Source organism: Manis javanica, chromosome 14, assembly GCF_040802235.1.
Source record: "Manis javanica isolate MJ-LG chromosome 14, MJ_LKY, whole genome shotgun sequence".
In the NCBI taxonomy this organism is placed as follows: Eukaryota; Metazoa; Chordata; class Mammalia; order Pholidota; family Manidae; genus Manis; species Manis javanica.
The window spans coordinates 61,284,571-61,303,068 of NC_133169.1; the positions used below are offsets into that span (position 1 = coordinate 61,284,571).

Below are 18,498 nucleotides of genomic sequence, written 5' to 3' on the forward strand. Positions count from 1 at the left end.
AAAGGAAGCACAAAAGAACACAGAATAAAACAACCAACATATAAAGAACGGAGGAGGAGGAATAAGAAGGGAGAAAAATAAAGAATGACCAGACAGTGTTTAAAATAGCTCAATAAGTGAGTTAAGTTAGACAGTAAGATACTAAAGAAGCTAACCTTGAACCTTTGGCAACCTGCAATGGCAATAAGTACATATCTTTCAATAATCACCCTAAATGTAAATGGACTGAATGCACCAATCAAAAGACACAGAATAATAGAATGGATAAATAAGCAAGACCCATCTCTATGCTGCTTACAAAAGACTCACCTCAAACCCAAAGACTATAGGAACAAAGAAAGACTGAAGGAACAAATAAGCAGCAGAATCATAGAACCTAAGAATGGACTAACAGTTACCAAAGGGAAAGGGACTGCGGAGAAAGGGAGGGAAGGGAGGCATAAGGGTGGGGAAAAAGAAAGAGGGCATTACGATTAGCATGTATAATGGGGGGGGTATGGGGAGGGCTGTGAAACACAGAGAAGACAAGTAGTGATGCTACAGCATCTTACTACGCTGATGGACAGTGACTGTGATGGGGTTTGTGGGGGGGATTTGGTGAAGGGGGGACCCTAGTAAACATAATATTTTTCATATAATTGTAGATTAATGACAAAATTAATTAATTAATTAATTAATTTAAAAAAGAGAGTAATCTATCTCAAGGAGATAGAAAAATAGCAGTAAATTAAGCTCAAAGAGAGAGAAGGAAATAATATAAGTTAAAAACATAAACTAATGAAGTGAAATCAAATATAATCACCAGCTCCCCAGTGAAGCTGCTGAAGGAAAAAGAAAAAAGAAATAAATAATGTCAGACACAAAAGATGACCTTATCATAAGTTCTACAGACCTATAAGGTTATAAAAAGACATACTGAACAACTTTATATATATATATATATATATATATAAAAATATAAAGGAAACAGATCAATTCCTCAAAAAATACTACATGTGAGCCACAGGGCATAAATCTGCAAAGAAGTAAAAAGCTAACCTTTTCAAACAATATGGCTTCTCTCTCACTTACCAACTTTACATTTCCCTGTATGGCCCTGGAAGATGACTGGTTAGCCAGAGACGGGTAAGATTCCTCAAAGGAGGAACAGCCTAAGACAGGCACAGTTGCAGGGGGGCCATCAGGTGAGAAATCGGGGAACAACAGTGGTGAAGCTTAGAACCTCACCCCCCCGTTTTGAGAGAAAGCTTCTGCATCCGTGGATGTTTTATTGCCCTTGTCTAGCTCGGATTAGCACATAGTCTACGGGCACACACATGATCATCTACAATTGCTCTCTTACAACACTAAACTATGTTTTCTACCTTTATCTTGCATCTACCTACCACTTCAACATTTTATTAAAAACGAATAAATTTTATTCGTTTTAATAAAAATCAAACAAATATTCATATTTGACCTGATTGTTTATAGTTCATAATGCGTGATCAAAACCGAAAGTTCCTGTGATGAATGCCCTTGTACTGTTCACCATGTAAGAACTTATTCACTATGTAAGAATTCGTTCACCATGTAAGAACTTGTTCATTATGCTTCAGAAGATTGGAGATTGATGAGAATTAGGCTTGAGATGGATTAATGACTGTGCATTGAGCATTGACCCCCCTATACAGAATTTTATTGTTATTAACAACCATTTGATCAATAAATATGAGAGATGCCCTCTCAAAAAAAAATACTACATGTGAAAATTGGGAGAATAATTTAAATAATCATTCAACTGCTTAAAAAATTAAACCTGTAACTCGAAAGTGTACAAGAAAGAAATTTCCAGGCTCTGATGGCCTCCGTGAAACATTCAAGGAAGAAATGCTGCCCATCTTTCACAAAACCTTTCAGAGCGCAGGGAAAGACAGCTGCTATATGTCAACTCATGGTTATGGGCCAGAGTCACCCTGATCTAGAAACTGACAGGGAATTTCAAGAAAGAAAAACTTGAGGCTGGTCTGACTTACGAATATAGATGCAAATATCTTGAATATAAGATAAGGGAACTTACCCATTAACATTAAAATGGACTATTGGCGATTAGCATGGTCTGAACTGGAAAGCCAGAGCCACTTGACTGTTTTTTCCCTGAACTTCAAGAAAAATCCTTTTTTCAGGTTTTGGCACGTTTGTTTTAAAAAAAGCAAAATGAGTGAACTACCCAGCAATATATGAAAAGCCGATAAATGTTGGGCATATTCCAGAATGCAGAGTTGGGTTAAGATTCGAAAATCAATGCCATTCAACACATTGACAGACCAAGCAAAAACCACCTGTTTTTTTCAGATGATTTCAGTAAATGATGATGATCAAATTCATGAGAAAAACTCTTAACAAACTAGGATTAGAAAGGAATTTTCTTAAATTGAAAAAAAAGACATCCTCTCCCAAAAGAATCCTCAGCAAAGATCAGACTAATTAATGGTGAAATACTGAAAGCTTTCCCTCTGGAATTGGGATCAAGACAAGTTTATTAGTTACCTAGGGCTGCTGGAAAGAAACACCACAAACTGGACTGCTACAAACAACACAAATGTATTGTCTCAGTTCAGGAGTCTAAAAGTCTGAAATCAAGGTGTTTTCGCAGGACCATATTGTCTCTGAAGGCCTTAGAGAAGGACCCTGCCTTGCCCCTTCCTGGCGTCCAGTGGTTGCCAGCAATCCTTGACATTGCTTGGCTTATGGATACATTGCTCCACTCTGCCTCCCCTTGGTGTTTCCCTTCGCATGTGTCTCTGTCTCATGTCTGTTTATAAGGACACTACTCATACTGGAGGAGGGCCCACCCTCACCTTAACTTGACTACATCTCCAAAGACCCTACTTCCAAATAGGGTTACATTCACAGATTTTGGGGTTTAGGGCTTCAACCTACCTTTCTGGGGGGACACAATTTAACACACAGAAGGATTCCCCCAGTTGCTATTTCCTTTTGAACAGATCTAATCAATGCAATAAGGCAAGAAAAAGCAATAAAAATTAGAAAGAATGCTCTCATTGTTCATGGATGATACAGTTGTCTATGTAGAAAATCCTAAATAATTCACAGATAAATTGTTAGCATTAATGAGTTAAACAAAGTTGGTCTCTTCAAGATTGATGTACAAAATCATTTTTATCACAATATAGTAGCAACAAACAGGAAAAGTCTCTAAAAAGGTGTAATTTACAATAGCATAAAAAAACCCCAAATCCTTGAAATCAATCTAACAGAATATGTGTAAATTCTTTAGGCAGACAATTTAAAAATATTATTGAGAAATTAAAGAAGATGGAAATAAATGGCGGAATATTTCATGTTCAAGAACTGGAAAACTCAGTATTACTGAGTATTACATTATGTCAAGTCTTTCCAAAATGATCTATCAATGCAATGCAATCCCAATCAAAATCACAGTTTATGGAAACTGCGAAGTAGATTCTTAAGTTTAAATGGACATGGAAAGTGTCAAGAATACCCAAGGATCTGTTGAACAAAATGAGAGGAGTTGTACTAATGAATATGAAGACTCATTGTAAAGCTATTTTCAGTAAGACAATATGGTACTGCACAAAGACAGACGAATATGCCAATGGACAAAAGAGAGGGCCTAAAACAGGTCCGTGCATGTATGGACATTTGTTCCATGATAGAAGTAGCATTATGGAGCAGTGAGTAAAGGAGGGGCTTTTTAATAAATTGTGCTGAGACAAGTAGATATTCATATGGAAAAAAAATTGAATTTGACCCCTACCTTGTACGAGTCACCGAAATGGCCACATGCAAAAAAGTGGATGAGTTTCACAAACATCAATTTGAGCAAAAGAATACATAGCATAACATTCCATTCACATGAAGTTAAAGCAAAACTAAACCATAATGGAAGAAGTCAGGATTGTGGTTAGTCTGGGGAGAAGAAAGTAATTGTAACTGGGAGTGGGTACAAGAGGAGTTAGAGAAATGGTGAATATTTCATGTATTTACAGGTGGGGTGGTGGGTCTAGTTGGGTTTGCTTTGTGATAGTTCATTGATATTTACATTTTATGCACTTTTCTTAATTTGTACCAAGTTTCCCAATAAAATGACACTTAAAAAGTAGCTAGACAAATCCATTCACTGAACAGGTATTTATCCAGAAATCACTATCTACCAGGCATTGTACTAGATCTGGGTCACCAAAAGGAATAAATACAGACATGCTCCCCACGCTGGTGATGCTTACAGTCTGGTAATGGAGAGAAACAAAAGCAGTTACAGTCATGAATACAAATATATACAACCTCTCAATGGGATCAGTGCTCTGATACCCTTTGCTTGCTACAAAAGGGGGCCTCTTTCTTTATTGGGGGTGAAGGTGAAAAGGAAAGCCTTCATTAGACTGAATATCAAAATAATTCAGAAGTATTCTGGCCACCCCTCAAAAGTGGCAGTCTTTCTTTTTAAATATAACAAATGGTTCCAATGTAATTTTAGATCTACACTTAGTTACATGGTTGGAATGTTATCTGCTTACCAGAGAAAACTCGGCTTAAAAGGAAAGGCACCAGGCTATTACTCTAAAATTTAAAAAGTTATTTAAAGTCCTAATTCAAAAAGCATTGAGTTTAAATATAACGTTTTCCTGACTATAAAACACTTACATGCTCTCAACAGCTGGGAAATCAGAAAATCACAAAGAAAACAAAGATCCACAGTTCTATCACCATAGCTACTATAAATGTTTTGGTGCATTTCTTTCCATTTTCAAAGATGCCTTTATATCTTTATTTTCACAGCTGAGATCAGAATTTCTATGTGGTTTTGCAATCTGAGTTTTCCATTAAAAAATATAACGAGCATTTCCCCATATCATTAAATAATCTCCATAAACATAATTCTTAAATTTTTGTAAAAATTATATACCCAATTTGAATCATCTCAGTGAGAGGCCAATTATCTAGTACAGTCAACCCATCCGGGGTCCCAACGCTCTGCGAGGAGGCCACAGCTTAGCTTCAAGTCTCTGATGGGACATTGGAATCCGGCAGGCGCGGCCTCCAAGGGCAGCTGCGGTCACAGACGGGGACCCGCCCGCAGTGTCCCCTGCCCCACGGCGCGCAAGCTGCCAGGCAGACCGGGAGCCCCGAGCGCCCCCGAGATCCGCCCAGGGCTACCACGCGCCTACGCGGTAAGTTCCGAGGTGCGCCCGCCGCATCCCTAGGCTCTCCGGCTCCGGGCCGAGCCCGAGGGTCCGTGCGCCTCGGCGGCGCGGGCTCTATCCCGCCCCGGAGACAGGCGCACCCGTGGCAGGCACGGCCGTCGCCCCCGCCTGCGTCCGGAGCCGCGCCTCCCGGAGCGCCTACTTGGGGTCACTGGGCTGAACTTGGGAGGAGCGCGCCCCAGGTTCCGGCCCTGCCCGCACGCTTCCCTCCCCCCACCAACGGGGAGCGCGCAGGCGCAGCCGGCCGGGAGGCCCACCCGCAACCCGCAGCCCTCCGCGCGCCCCGGTCGCGGTCGCCGCTCGCCATGGGCCCGGGGCCCCGGCTGCTGCTGCCCCTCGTGCTGTGCGCGGGGCTCGGCGCGCTCGTGCCGTGTGTGGGGGCCTCGAGCGCCCGCAGGCGAGGCCCCACAGTGACTGCCAAGGTGACCGGCGGCGGGCAGCAACCTCTCGCGCCGGCCGCGGGATGGGGGGGCTTTGGGGCCTGGGACCTCAGCGTCCGGGCAGCGGCAGGGGGCGCGGGGCTGGGCGGGGGGCTGCCGGCGCGGAGCGTGTGGGGCGCGGGGCCGAGGCCCAGCCCGCCGCCGCCGCCTGCGGTTTACACTCGGTTACCGGATGTGTGGCCCGACGGGACCAGACCGGGGCCCCGAGCAGCTCCCCGAACCGGCGGGCCCTTTCTCCGGGAAGGGGCAGCCCGCGCACTGCCTTTGGCGTGGCGGGGCCTGGGCTCAGAAGCAGGAAGGATGGGGGCGGCGGGGAGGAGACGCGCTCGGAGCCGAGCGGCTGCGGCCTGGCCGCCCGCCGCGGTCGCTCGGCCTGGAAAAGCCCAGGGCCCGCCCCCGCCGCGCCGGTGCCCCGGGAGGCGTTACCTGCTTTGCTCCAGCGGGTGGCTGTGCTCCGTTTAGGATCCGTTGTCCTGCCCGGGAGGGAGGGGTGCGCTCTCAGCCTTGGGCGGGTGGCGGGAGACCCTGGGCTTTGGGGTGGAGCTAGCGGGGCACAGACGGCGCCGGTAAGGCCGAGGGACTCTTCATCTCTTAGGGGAAACTCTGCCATGGACTGCGTCTTTCCAGCCTCAGTTCTTTTTTTTGAGCGTATACCCAATGTTAGAAGGTAACGCGAGGGTACAAAGAGGGACGGAGGCTGGGAGGGAATGATTAAGTTGCGCTTGATCGCCACTTCTAGAAAAACCCTCGGGCTAGGAATCGACGGAGGGGCAGCTGCAAGTGGTCCTAACGGTACTCCGGTGTTTGCCAGTGGAAATGATAGTGTGGGACTAGGAGTAGAATGCTTAAATCGTCTCCGCAGACCCCGCCCAAGGAGCGAGGAGAATAAGGGAAGGTTCGGAAGGTGGACCCAACCTGTGGGGCAGCCTGAGGGAGCAGAAGGCCACGCCCCGTAGCCTGCCCACGAGAGGCACGCTTGGCCTGGATGTTGGGAGCGCTGACTGTGCTCCCAGCCCCTTGATCTTCTGAGCACTTATAGTTTTGGGAAATGGCTTGTACAAGGCCCCAGAGCTGAAGGGCTGGGGGTGGAGGGTTCATTAAGTTTGCACACAGTACTTGACCTACAGCCATAAACATAAAATTAATAAAGTTAAGAAATGAAGGCAATACAGTAGTTCCCCCTTCTCCACGGGGGATATGATCCAAGGCCCTCAGTGGGTGCCTGAATCCACAGAGAGGCCCCGACCCTGTACATACTGTTTCCTATATGTACACACCTGTGGTAAAATTTAATTCGTGAGTTAGGCACAGTATGAGATTAGCAACAATAATTTATAACAAAATAGAACAATTACAAAAATACAACGCAATAAAAGTTATGTGAATGTGTTCTCTCTTGCTCTCAAAATATTATTGTATCATACCATTCTTTTGAGATGAAAAAAATGCCCGCGTGATGAGATGCAGTGAGGTGAATGACGCAGGCACTGTGCCTTAGTGTTAGGCCACTACTGGCCTTCTGACCATACTTCAGAAGGAGGATCATCTACTTCTGGACTGCAGTTGGCCGAGGGTAACTGAAACCAGATAAGGTGGGACTACTGTAAACGCAGTTGTAGATGGGGTGAAGGATAAGAAAAATCAGCCTGGGAAAGAATTTAGGAGGCAAAGGGGGCTGCATGTGCAAAGACCTCCAGACAGGGAAGCAATGGGTGCATCCAGAGGAGAGAAAGGGGGCAGTTTGGCTTCAGCCTGGGGATGCAGCGGGAGTGGCTTGGGATAAGTTTGGAGGATTGAGCAGCAGCAGATCAAGCAGGGCCTTTGAGGCCACCATGAGGAGTGTGGGTTTTGAGGCAATTAGTCTTATAATTTGAGGTTTTATTCTAAGTAGTCAGAGCCACTGAGGGGTTTTGGACAATCACTGTGGTCACTCAGTGGATTGTGACCTGGGTGGTCACTCAGGTCTCCATGTCACAGTCCAGCTGGTGGAGGCTTGGATTAGAAGTGATTATTATGGATATGGGGAGCAAGAGAGACACTTGAAATAGATTTTTCAAGTTTAACTAACAGAACTTGCCGGCGGTTTCTCTGGGGTTCGGGGAAAGGGAGTAGGATTCCTGGGTAAAATACAGGATTCCCAGTTAGATGTGAATCAGAGACGAGTGATTTCTTAGTGTGAGTACATCACCTGCAGTATTGGCAAAGAAGCTTCACCAGGGAAGGCAGAGACCCACTGCAGAGCGAGTCATCACAAACTCTGGGGGACGGAGGGGAGGAGCTGGAGCATCTCATCTTAGCCCCTAGTCTAGGGTGCTCTCACTGAGGGAGTTGTCATGAGCTGTTCTCAGAATTGTCACAATATTTATCTCCTTTTTGTCCCACCCAAATTTGTCATTAAGTTCTAAAAGCTAATTGGGTAGGTGAGTCTTCCACAGATTGGACTCTGTTGAATTAGTTTTTCAGTGGACTTGTAAAACAACTAAGTCTACTGAATTGGAGATGTTAAAAATTATTTCTCTGACAGGTATGGAAAAGTAGACGAATTGGCCATCACTCCAGTGTGTTGTTTTCCCCAGCCATCTTCTCCTTTTCTTTCCTCTTGACTTCATTTAAAAATAGGAATCTGTAAATAAGAAAGGCGTAAGGTGCTCTGTCCTCCAACAGGGCCCTTTAGTGGCCACCGCCTTGTCCATGGATCTGGCTCCCAGCCACGGCCTCAGCTTCCTGCCCAGACAGAGGCCTTCAAGTCGGGGCTGTGGCTCACTGCCTCAAAATCCAGACTTTGAATTGGCATTTGCAGCCTTGCACTTTGTAGCACATGCCATGGGCTCTGTGCCAGGCCAGAGAATACTGCTGCCATCTTTCCAGCTGCAGTGTCACAGTCACAACCTGCTGCCACTTTCTGAGGATGGCATGGCCTAGCGGCTATGGCTGGGTGACTGGGCGAGTTATCTCCTGTCTGAGGCTCCCTTTCCTCCTGCGAATGGCTATGGAAGTCATACCTACCTGGGAGGCCTATTAGATGTGATAAATCAGCTCAAGAGCTTAGCTCTGATTTAAGTTCCTGATTTAAAAGTCAGTAGCTCGTGTGATTTGTGTGATCTTATGAATCCTCCCGTGTCAGGCATCATCATCTGCCTCACAGATGAGGACTGGGAACTCAGTTTAATTAACTTGCACAAGGTCCCAAGGCCACTTAGGGATGGCGCCAGGTTTGAGAACAGTTTCCTCACATCACAGCTCAGGTACTTGGTGTCTTCCTTAGTTACTTTGGAGATGGAAGAGTTAACCCTGCAGGGGTTTGAGTCAGGCTATGTGAGTGTCTCTTCCCTCTGCCAGTGCTCCATAATTTTCAAATGACTTTCACAGGCAGCCTCGAGGGGAGGAAAGGAGTGGCTGAGGTGCCCACTTTGAAAGTGTAGTGTGGAAGCACCGCCTTATCCAGGAAGCCTGCCTGATCTGTATAGATTATCGCCACTCTAACCACATTTTATCTGTCCTAGTCTTCTTATCAACCTTGGTTTCCTGTTACACTGTAGCTACTTGTGCACGTGTTTTCTCTCCTGTGGCTCCATACGCCCTGTGAGGACAAGGTCTGTGCAGCCCCACCCCTCACCCAGCACAGGGCCTGTTCCCAGGGCTTGCAGCCAAGTTAGAGAGGACCTCAGGGTGAGAGGTGTGCGGGGAGGCTTTGCCTGGCAGCCCCTCAAGCCCTGCTTCACCCTCTGTCTAGGTGTGTGTGTGTGCCCTGCTCCTCATTAGGCATTGCCTGGCAGTTTTGGGGACCTGCATGAGCCAACCCTGGGCTGGGCACTGGGGGTCTAAAAACATTGCTTCTACCCCTTAGGAGTTCCCTGCCTGCACCAGGAGAGCTGGATTCAAAGTAAATCGCACCCCAGTTGGGATGCAGCCTAAGACTGAAATTTTAACTTTCACACTCCTTGCTGGGAAACTGCGGTAAATCACTTAACCTCCCAAATCCTCACTTTCATCATCTGTAAACTGGTGACAGTCGTGCCCGCCGCTCCCACCAAGGATGGGGTGAGGATGAATTCTCTAAGAGATGCCAGTGACTAGGTGTGGTTTGCATCCTTCCTTCCCTTCCTCTCCTCCCGTGTCCCCGTTTATTTAAATGCCTCTCCCTTTACCCCATCCTTACATTCCCGTGGCCAGCATCCTTCCTCTGCCTTCTGGAAAAGGCTGACCACATACCACACTTCCTGCTGTGGTGCTTGGGTTCCAGAGGGGATTCTGCCAGGCAGGGCTGTACCTGTTCTTGTCCCCTGGAGACTGCTGCCCTCCTTCAGGCCCACCTCCTGTCATGCCTTTCCAAGGATGCTTCCCTCAGCCCTCAGCCTTCCTCCCAGCCTGGGTGTCTGGGGGTGTCTGGGGGTGCTGGGCCCATGCTCCCTCAGCACAGGGACTCTCCTATAGCTCGTACCCTCACAGTGAGTGCCTTTTAATGGATCTTTGATATACTTGTTCACTAAATAAGGTGTGATTTTATCATTTCCATTAGCATTGGGAAAAATGCTCTGTAAGTTGAAGGATGCTACAGTTTGGGAAAAAATTGTATGTATGCTGGAGCATGTATAAGAAAATCAGATTTTTATTGAAGAGTTAGACTGGGTGACATGCCTTTTCTTCATCTTCTCATGCTGCTCTTGCACATTTTAATCTCCTTGCTGTCTAAACAGCCACAGGCTTTATTTTCTCTTCTTTATTTTAAAAGTCTGGCAGGCTTTTCTAGTGTCTTCTATGGTTTTCCTGCAGTATTACACCCCTGATTCGGTTCCCACTGCTGCTTGATTATTGCCCATATTGGATTTACTCCTTGGCTTGGGACTCCCTTTGCTAAGGATCTTCTTGTCCCTGAAGCTTGTTGGATTGTTCTCCTCTATTGCATTGCCTCATCTTTTAAGGGCATGGTGTTTTATGCATTCTGTAAAGTTCTACCATGTAAATAACAATACAGTTTTTGCTGCTTTGGCCATGTAAAAAATGTAAAATGCCACATGGAACACTAAATATCATGTCACCCTGTGACAGACGTACTGACGTATTGGCAGAAGCTTTTGTCTTGAACTGAAGCTTGACAGTCTTTACTTCATGATTTTTCTAAAGTGTAAGACATCTTTTCTTTGACAACCCTTCTTATATTTTTTAAAGCCATCTCTTGTATGCCTTTTTTTACTCATTCAAACAGTAAATTGGTTCCTATAACCTAAACTCACTAGTAGAATGCCCTTCGACTCTGTGGCCTTTTCAAGCATTCTGTCTCAGAATCATCTTAACACAGTGATTTGTGAAGCAAAATGTATATAATTTCATTTCAGGTCAAACAGTTTTTTGAAAAAGGCCAAGAGAACTTTTAAGGTTTATCTTCAAAAAAGTGACTCGCACTGACTCCTGGAAGTGTTTTCTATGCCAACCGAATTCAGTGTCTAAAGTTTACAGGGTAAACGGTTGTGTCAGTGCTCTGGGCGGGGCTGGGGACCTGGGGCCTGACTGCTTGGAAGTGAGTGACAGGCTTTTTGGAGAACCATGTTGTGTTTGATCACCTTTCACAGCCCCCTTGACAGCAGATGTCTGTTGAGAACTCATTGGCCATTTGGCACTGTTCAAAGCTGCAAAAAGTAAATCTAGATGGTTAGGGTATTTCTCTCCTCACCATTTTCTTTCTCCTGCCAAGACTACAGAGCATTAGCTTGCAGAAGAGCAGCAAGTTTCCACTCTAACCTTCATCCCTAAAGCTGGGAAACAGGAAGTAGCAGTGTTTGTATGGGGTGTGTGGGCAAGTGGACAGTATGGAGCCAAACATCCAACCCAGTACCTAGTAACAGTGCCTGGCCCATAGGTGGTACCCAATAAACGTTTGTTGAATGAATATTTGTGAGGGAAATGCACCCACAAAATCATTTCAGAGGCCCTTTAATTTAGCTCATGCTCCTTCAAGACTCATAAAATACTGCTGAGCAGGGCTTTCATATACAGCTCAATTCTCAGATTTTAATTTTCTCTTACCTTGTATTGGTGGCTTTTCCATGTTATCACCTTCCACTCTGCCTGTCAACCACATGCAGGTCTTCTTTGATGTGAGGATTGGAGACAAAGATGTTGGCAGGATTGTGATTGGCCTCTTTGGAAAAGTTGTGCCCAAGACTGTGGAAAATTTTGTTGCTCTGGCAACAGGAGAGGTATGTCTGAGCTTTATTTCCTTTGTGCACAGCATTAGATCTTCCTTCTCTTAAGCTAAGCATAAAGATGTCTTCGGGGAAAATACACTATTAGATTACTTGGTCAGAGGAACCTGAGACATAACATTTTACTTTGTTTTCCTATAAAATCTGATTCTTCAGGCATTCAGTGTCCTTAGGGTTCTAGAAAATGATGGTCCACAATCATCAAGTGAAAATGCAGATTACCCTCTTCTTACTTATTCACACTAATACTTTCCTCCCACAGTTTGTGTATTTATTTTGCCAGCTAATGATAAATATCTTTCAGTGAATTATATCAGGGACCTAATCAAGCTCTATAGCTATTTTGTGTTATTTTCTCATTTTGTCATTTCGAGATAAAACACTGGGGTTTCTCTTTCAGTATGGGTTATAGCTACTTGTATATTCAATTGCCATAATCTCTTTAGAAAGGATATGGATATAAAGGAAGCAAATTTCATCGTGTCATCAAAGATTTCATGATTCAAGGAGGAGACTTCACCCACGGAGATGGCACTGGAGGTAACCCTGTCGTGTGCATGTTTCCCTTCTCTACTGACCATATGGGAACCTTAGATGAAGCCAACATATTCACCCAACCTAGTGAAGTACAAGATTTAAGGAATAAAGTCATAAAGACCACCAAACTATTTCCTTAAGAAGGATAGGTTTTGGGGGGGCCTCATTTGCCTGAATCCTGGTAGGTACAAATGAGTGGGGCTTCCTAATTTGAAACATTATTGCTTTGATGTTCTTTATCTTTCCACGGTGAGTATATTCATTTAGTAGACTGTTTTGCAGCTATTAAACTGCGAGACCACTAGTATGTATAGAAAGATGTCTGTTCTGGGAAGGACAGGAAGACTATAAAGTTGTTTGTACACTGGGTTGGCAGCCACCTCCCAATGTGGATGCTGGTAGAGGAGGACTGGGGCTGTCAAGCCAAATAATTACATTTATAGAGTTTCAAATATCCCTAAGCTTACTGTTGTTTCTTATTGAGGAGTCCAGCTCCCCAGCTCCCTACACTGTTTTCCCTCAGAAATGTGGTGAGGGCTTTTCCTGAACACACATGATATACATAACTACATGCAATTTAAATTTACTTAAGGCTGAAGATTTTTGATTCAGGAAATACTGGTCTTGGTGGACATTAAAGTGCCAACTTGTTGAAGAAACACTCAGGCCACTTTCAAGCCCGATTTTCCTTCTATGTGTATGGCAATGGTTTATTTCAGGAGGACTACTTTTAGCCCTTGCACAAGGGCTGCAGGGTGTGGGGATGTAGAATGGGGCAGAGAAAACAGGCTCAGGTGACTTGGGTTAATGGGCTGGAGCAGGTGCCCAGGGGATGGTGTGAAGATGCTGCAGAGCTGGGTCTCCCTGGGAGAGCCCTTTGGAACTGGCATCCCTCTGTCCTACCCTGGGGCCCAGCAGAAATGGTGACTGAGCCTCACTGTGTCCTCTTTTCTAGGTGTCTTTTTCTCTCTGCCTTCCCTGCCTTGTGAGTGCATGTGTGTATGTGTGCATGTGTGTATGCAAACATGCGTATGCATATCTTGAGTTAAAATTCTCCAATTTTGGAGCAGGACCCTGTGGATAGTTAAATTTAGCCTAGACCTCTGTAAGGAGAGCTTTCCTTCTGGACCACCTCACCTGTCACTGACCAACTAGCTATACATCGCTTACCTTTGGTATCCACTTCCAGTGCTTCTATGGATCTTAAGGTTGTAACCAATGGCTAAGGAGACCTGTAGAAGGGGAGGAAGTGGGCATGACAGGCACTCAAGGTGCTGGAGGATGAAGCAGATATTTCTCATGGTCCATAGTGTTGTTTTATGGGAAAAGATGTGTTCTACTCTGCTCACTGCTCTGCCAGAACTCCAGCCCTCATGCCTGCCTTTGGTGCTTCCGTTCAAAGCTGGATCACTGATGCTCCCAATCGCCATCCCCTCCGCACCCTGAAGTCATTGGGCTTAATAACCTCCAGGCTGGCTGCTGTTGCTCGCTGTGCTCAGGCAGGGAAGCATACCAGCTTTAGAGTCGGGAGGTCAGATGTTCAAGTTCTGCTCAGCTGTTTTAAGTTTTGTGGCCTCTGTTTGTCACTCGGAAGGGGATTGAGAATCTAGGTTCCATAGAGTCGCGGTGGAAACTAGCTGAGGGTGTGTATTAGGTGCTTACTGCTCCCTATTTGGGTGTGGAGGTAGCAGTGACCCAGGACAAGCGGCCTGAGCCTGGGGACAGGGATCGAGCCACTAGGCCGGTTCATGAACCTTCCCATCTGGCTTTCAGACATCATCCTGCCTGTTAGCTACTTCTCATTTCAGAGCAAAATCATGGACTTGCTCAGTGAAGGTTTGGGTCTTGGTTTGGGGCCCGAGGGTCACTGCCAACTCTGCCATCTTGTGTCACCTTTAAGGCTTTTGTTTGTTGCTTCGGTCCCTGGTGCTCTGCTTCCCTGAGGAGTTCATTTTATCCTCTCCTTATGTTAGGCTATCTTTTCCCCCTCCTACCTCCTGTAGGGGTCCATTAGTCAATTTTGCTAAAACCTTAGGCTTCTCTTCAAAGAATTTACTTTTCATACATCTGCTGATTCTCCCCTTTTCTGTCTTGTCTCATCCAGGTGTAAGCATTTACGGCGAGACGTTTCCTGATGAGAACTTCAAACTGAAGCATTATGGCATCGGGTGGGTCAGCATGGCCAATGCCGGACCTGACACCAATGGCTCTCAGTTCTTTATCACCTTGACCAAGCCCACCTGGCTGGATGGCAAACACGTGGTATTTGGAAAAGTCATCGATGGAATGGTAACTTGATATATTATTTTTTCTCAATCAGAGCTGTATAATGAGAATACTTTCAGTGATTATTTTCATCTTAAATGTGCTTGTTAGAGGTCCATTGTTACATGCTGACTGTCCTCTTCAAAGGTGGATAAATTATATATGTATGGTATTTAGTTGTTAGGAACATGGGATAGAAGCTGGGGACTTGACATGGAGAAGCTGAGTATCTAACTTATCTCACTATTTGATATAAATGGAAACTTTTTAATGTAACCAAATAAAACCAGGGCTCCACGTGTGCATCCAGTGGGATATTATTCAGCCTTACAAAGGAAAGAAATCCTGTCACATGCTTCTACATGGATGAACCTTAAGGATGTCATATTAAGTAAAGTGAGCCAGTCACAAAAAGACTGGCTGATTCCTCTTATATAAGGTATCTAAAAGTAGTCAAATATATAAAAACACAAAGTAGAATAGTGGTTGCCAGAGGCTGGGGGGATGAGGAAATGGGAACTTGGCATTCAGTGGATAAATAGTTTCAGTTTCACAAGAAAAAGTTCCAGAGATTACTTGCACAACACTGTGAATATACTTAATACTATTGAACTGTACACTTACAAATGAATAAGACAACAAATTTTATGCTATGTGTTTCCTACCATTATTAAAAAATACATGTGCTTTTAAAGCTCTGAGCCCCATGTGGTTCAGTACAGATGCAAATCATCTTCAGAGATACACAGAGTAAGAATAAAATTACTAAAGATAAATCAAATCTGCGCTGGTCTGTCTCAAAGAATATGCAAGGAGTCATTCATAAATCCATAGAACACTTCTGAAAGTCCTCATTCTCTTCCACTCCCAACATTTCTCCTCCTTAACAACTGCCAGAGAAGCTCTTCCAGGTCCTGAACCGGCCATGTAAGGTCTGCCCTACCTGATCCTGGGCTGTCCTCCACTCCCTTGTCCTCTTTATATTTCATCTCATTTTGTTTTGCTTTCATATGAGTTGTTTGCCTCCCTTGTCCAAAAGTAATGAAATCAATCTTATTCATGGCAATTCTTCCACAACTTCTACCTGCCGTTCTGATTCTACCGAACAGAAAGCCGGGAACTGAGCCGGTGGAATAGAACCTCTCTTACAAAAAAGGCAGTATTCAACTGCCTTACTTAACTCCAACCGCACAGTGGTGTAAAGGCCTCTTCCTCTACCCTGGAAGGCTTCACAAGCCCAGGGCTCACCCATGAGCCATCAAAGATGGAATTCTCATTAGCACATGGGGCGCCGGGGAAACACGCTGGCGCACAGCACTCCGTGAGGGGATGGCACTTTGCATCCCATCACAATAAAGAACATGCCCGTATTCTCATAAGCAGTAACTGTCCTCAAAAGAATCTATTCTTAAATAACAACAAATTTCAGCACTCCTCAGGACTCTTAACTGTGCTTTTGAAATGAGCTAAACACAGGGTTTTTGGCCACTGAGCCTAACCAGGTTCTAACTAGTTTAAATGTAAACTGACTCACGCATTCATTCACCAAGTGATTTTGCACACAGCATCATACTCAGCTATGAGAGACATGAGGAGTGCAAGTTCTGGGTTTTCTTCTGGCCATTGCTTTTCTTCCAGCTCTGATGTCTGTCTGCCTTCCCTCATCGACTCCACCAACTTCCCTCCACCCGCTAGTATGCATCCGGGAGGCCTGCTGCCTGGTTTCATAGGCACAGTCCTTGGCATTTTATGGGTCATAAACATCTTTGAGAGACTAATGAAAACTATGAACTTTCTGGAAGAAAAGAAAATACATGTGTATGTGTGTGTTCCATATAGTTTAATTTGCAGATTCTCCAAAGTTCCACTCCTTGATCCCTCAGGGATCAGCTGGATTGCTTTGTTAACACTTGAGTGTTCTGGACTGCACCTCAGACTTACAGAATCAGAGCCTCCAGAGCTGGGTTCCACAAATAAGCATTTTTCATCATTGTGGTAAGATATACACAGCATTGAAATTTCCACTGTAACCATCAAATAAGCATTTTTAGGACATGCCACAGGTCATTCAGACGTGTAGCCACTGCTTCAGGTACTCGTGTGTGTATACACACACACATGCACACACAGTCTGTTTAGAAATATATATTATAAGAAGATGAATGCTGGTATTTTATCTCACATTAACCTAAGTTAGCCAGAAATTGGATTAGGTGACATACCATGTCCAAGGCACCCACACACTTCGTTGCTATTTCTGTCTCAACTGTGGTTGGGAGACCCACCAGAGGCTGATGTTCTTAGTCCTTGACCAGTCCTCCCACCTTCAGTGTGAACCATGGTGGTACCTGGGCTTGTGAAGCCTTCCAGGGTAGAGGAAGGGCCTTCACACCACTGTGCGGTTGGAGTTAAGTAGCGTCACACTCAACCTGCAGATTAATGGCTGGCAGCAGACCCAACTGGCTTGCTGTCCCATTTTATTATTCCTGTTACAGGGTGGAGCTGAAGTTGACTCAAATTGGGTTGAGATGAATGAGTAGAAATACCTTTTAATAGAGCCAGCTGTTTACCAAAACATCTGCATTTTTTAAAAGAACATAAAGTGATAATAAAAAGAAGTGAGGAAATACACAGATATGTTCTCTGATTAGCAATTTAGTGGGTGAATTTTATTCTGTTACATATAAATTTCCTGACTGTTCTAAGTTTTCCATCATTTGCTTGCACGGTTTCTGTAATCATAAAAACAAAAACAAAAAACTGATTTCCCACTTGGGCTCTCAGACTTGGCGTTCATTTCCCGTGTTGGTCGCCATAGCTGCTGGTCAGAAGTGAACCCCAGGCCTGCTTTTCTCTCATCAGACAGTGGTCCACTCCATAGAACTCCAGGCAACCGACGGGCATGACCGCCCTCTCACCGACTGCACCGTCACTAACAGCGGCAGGATAGACGTGAAAACGCCCTTCGTGGTGGAGGTCGCTGACTGGTGACCAGCTGGTGGGAAACAAGCACAACACGCTCTGGCAGGGCAGTGCACACATGTCTTCTGATTCATCAAAGTGACTGTTCTGCTTCGGTTTCTCACTTTCTTCTGTTTCCCACCCCAGATCACAGGAACGTTATAAAAACCAACCACTCAAAGTTTAGTTTACGTGAATTTTGGTAAATCAGTTGCTTAGAGACTTTGCACAGAAAAGATATATATATCCCCTTCCTCCAGTGGTGCTGTTTTTAAACTAGAAAACTTTGTATTGGCTTTCTTCTGGAGAACACAATCATTCTGCTGAATTAATTATGATGCCCACGTTGAGTGAGGTGGAAGATTCATCTGCAAAAGGCAGGTTCATGAAGTTCATTATTTTGTATTCAATCAGAAATTCTTTTCAGGTAAAGGGAGATTTGATTAGGATAATCTCATCTATGTCATAGGGACTTTTACCTGATCAAAGGTGCTTTTGTGTTCTCTATATTAAATACCTTTTATGTAGATCAACTCTTTTGGCAAGACTTTTTTAAATTAAAATTCTTAGAATGTACACTTACTATGCTGATGGACAGTGACTGTACTGGGGTATGTGGTGGGGACTTGATAATGGGGGGAATCTAGTAACCACAGTGTTGCTCATGTAATCATATATTAATGATACCAACAAAAACAAAAAAATGAATGTACAAAAATATGCGTACCCTTAATGTTAATGAACAAATTAGAGAGGGGTCTGTCAAAATACCAACACAACTGCCTAATTTGGGATGGAAGTGCACGGAAACAGTGCCCATCTACCTCCCAAATGCTTGAGCTGATTATTCACTGATTTTTACTC

The 18,498-nt window shown here is 44.7% G+C and overlaps 2 protein-coding genes across 4 annotated transcripts in view; one reads left to right on the plus strand and one right to left on the minus strand.

Annotated features, from left to right (window-relative positions):
* Positions 1–6,208, minus strand: part of PRDM6 (PR/SET domain 6) — a 150,743-nt gene extending 144,535 nt beyond the window's left edge. For both annotated transcript variants that reach the window (XM_037005254.2, XM_037005253.2), the window contains exon 1: positions 6,095–6,208. The gene's annotated coding sequence lies outside the window, so the exon portion shown is untranslated. The remainder of the gene's footprint in view (positions 1–6,094) is intronic.
* Positions 5,425–18,217, plus strand: PPIC (peptidylprolyl isomerase C). 2 transcript variants are annotated; one of them, XM_037005217.2, is made up of 5 exons: positions 5,425–5,650; positions 11,752–11,865; positions 12,318–12,411; positions 14,513–14,697; positions 17,492–18,217. In XM_037005217.2, the coding sequence occupies exons 1-5, from the start codon at positions 5,534–5,536 to the stop codon at positions 17,552–17,554; spliced, it is 573 nt and encodes a 190-aa protein (XP_036861112.1). In that variant the 5' UTR covers positions 5,425–5,533; the 3' UTR covers positions 17,555–18,217. The 2 variants fall into 2 exon arrangements, with proteins under 2 accessions (XP_036861112.1, XP_036861111.1); XM_037005216.2 differs by having other exon boundaries at positions 5,431–5,650; positions 17,536–18,217.
* The last annotated feature ends 281 nt before the right edge of the window (positions 18,218–18,498 follow it).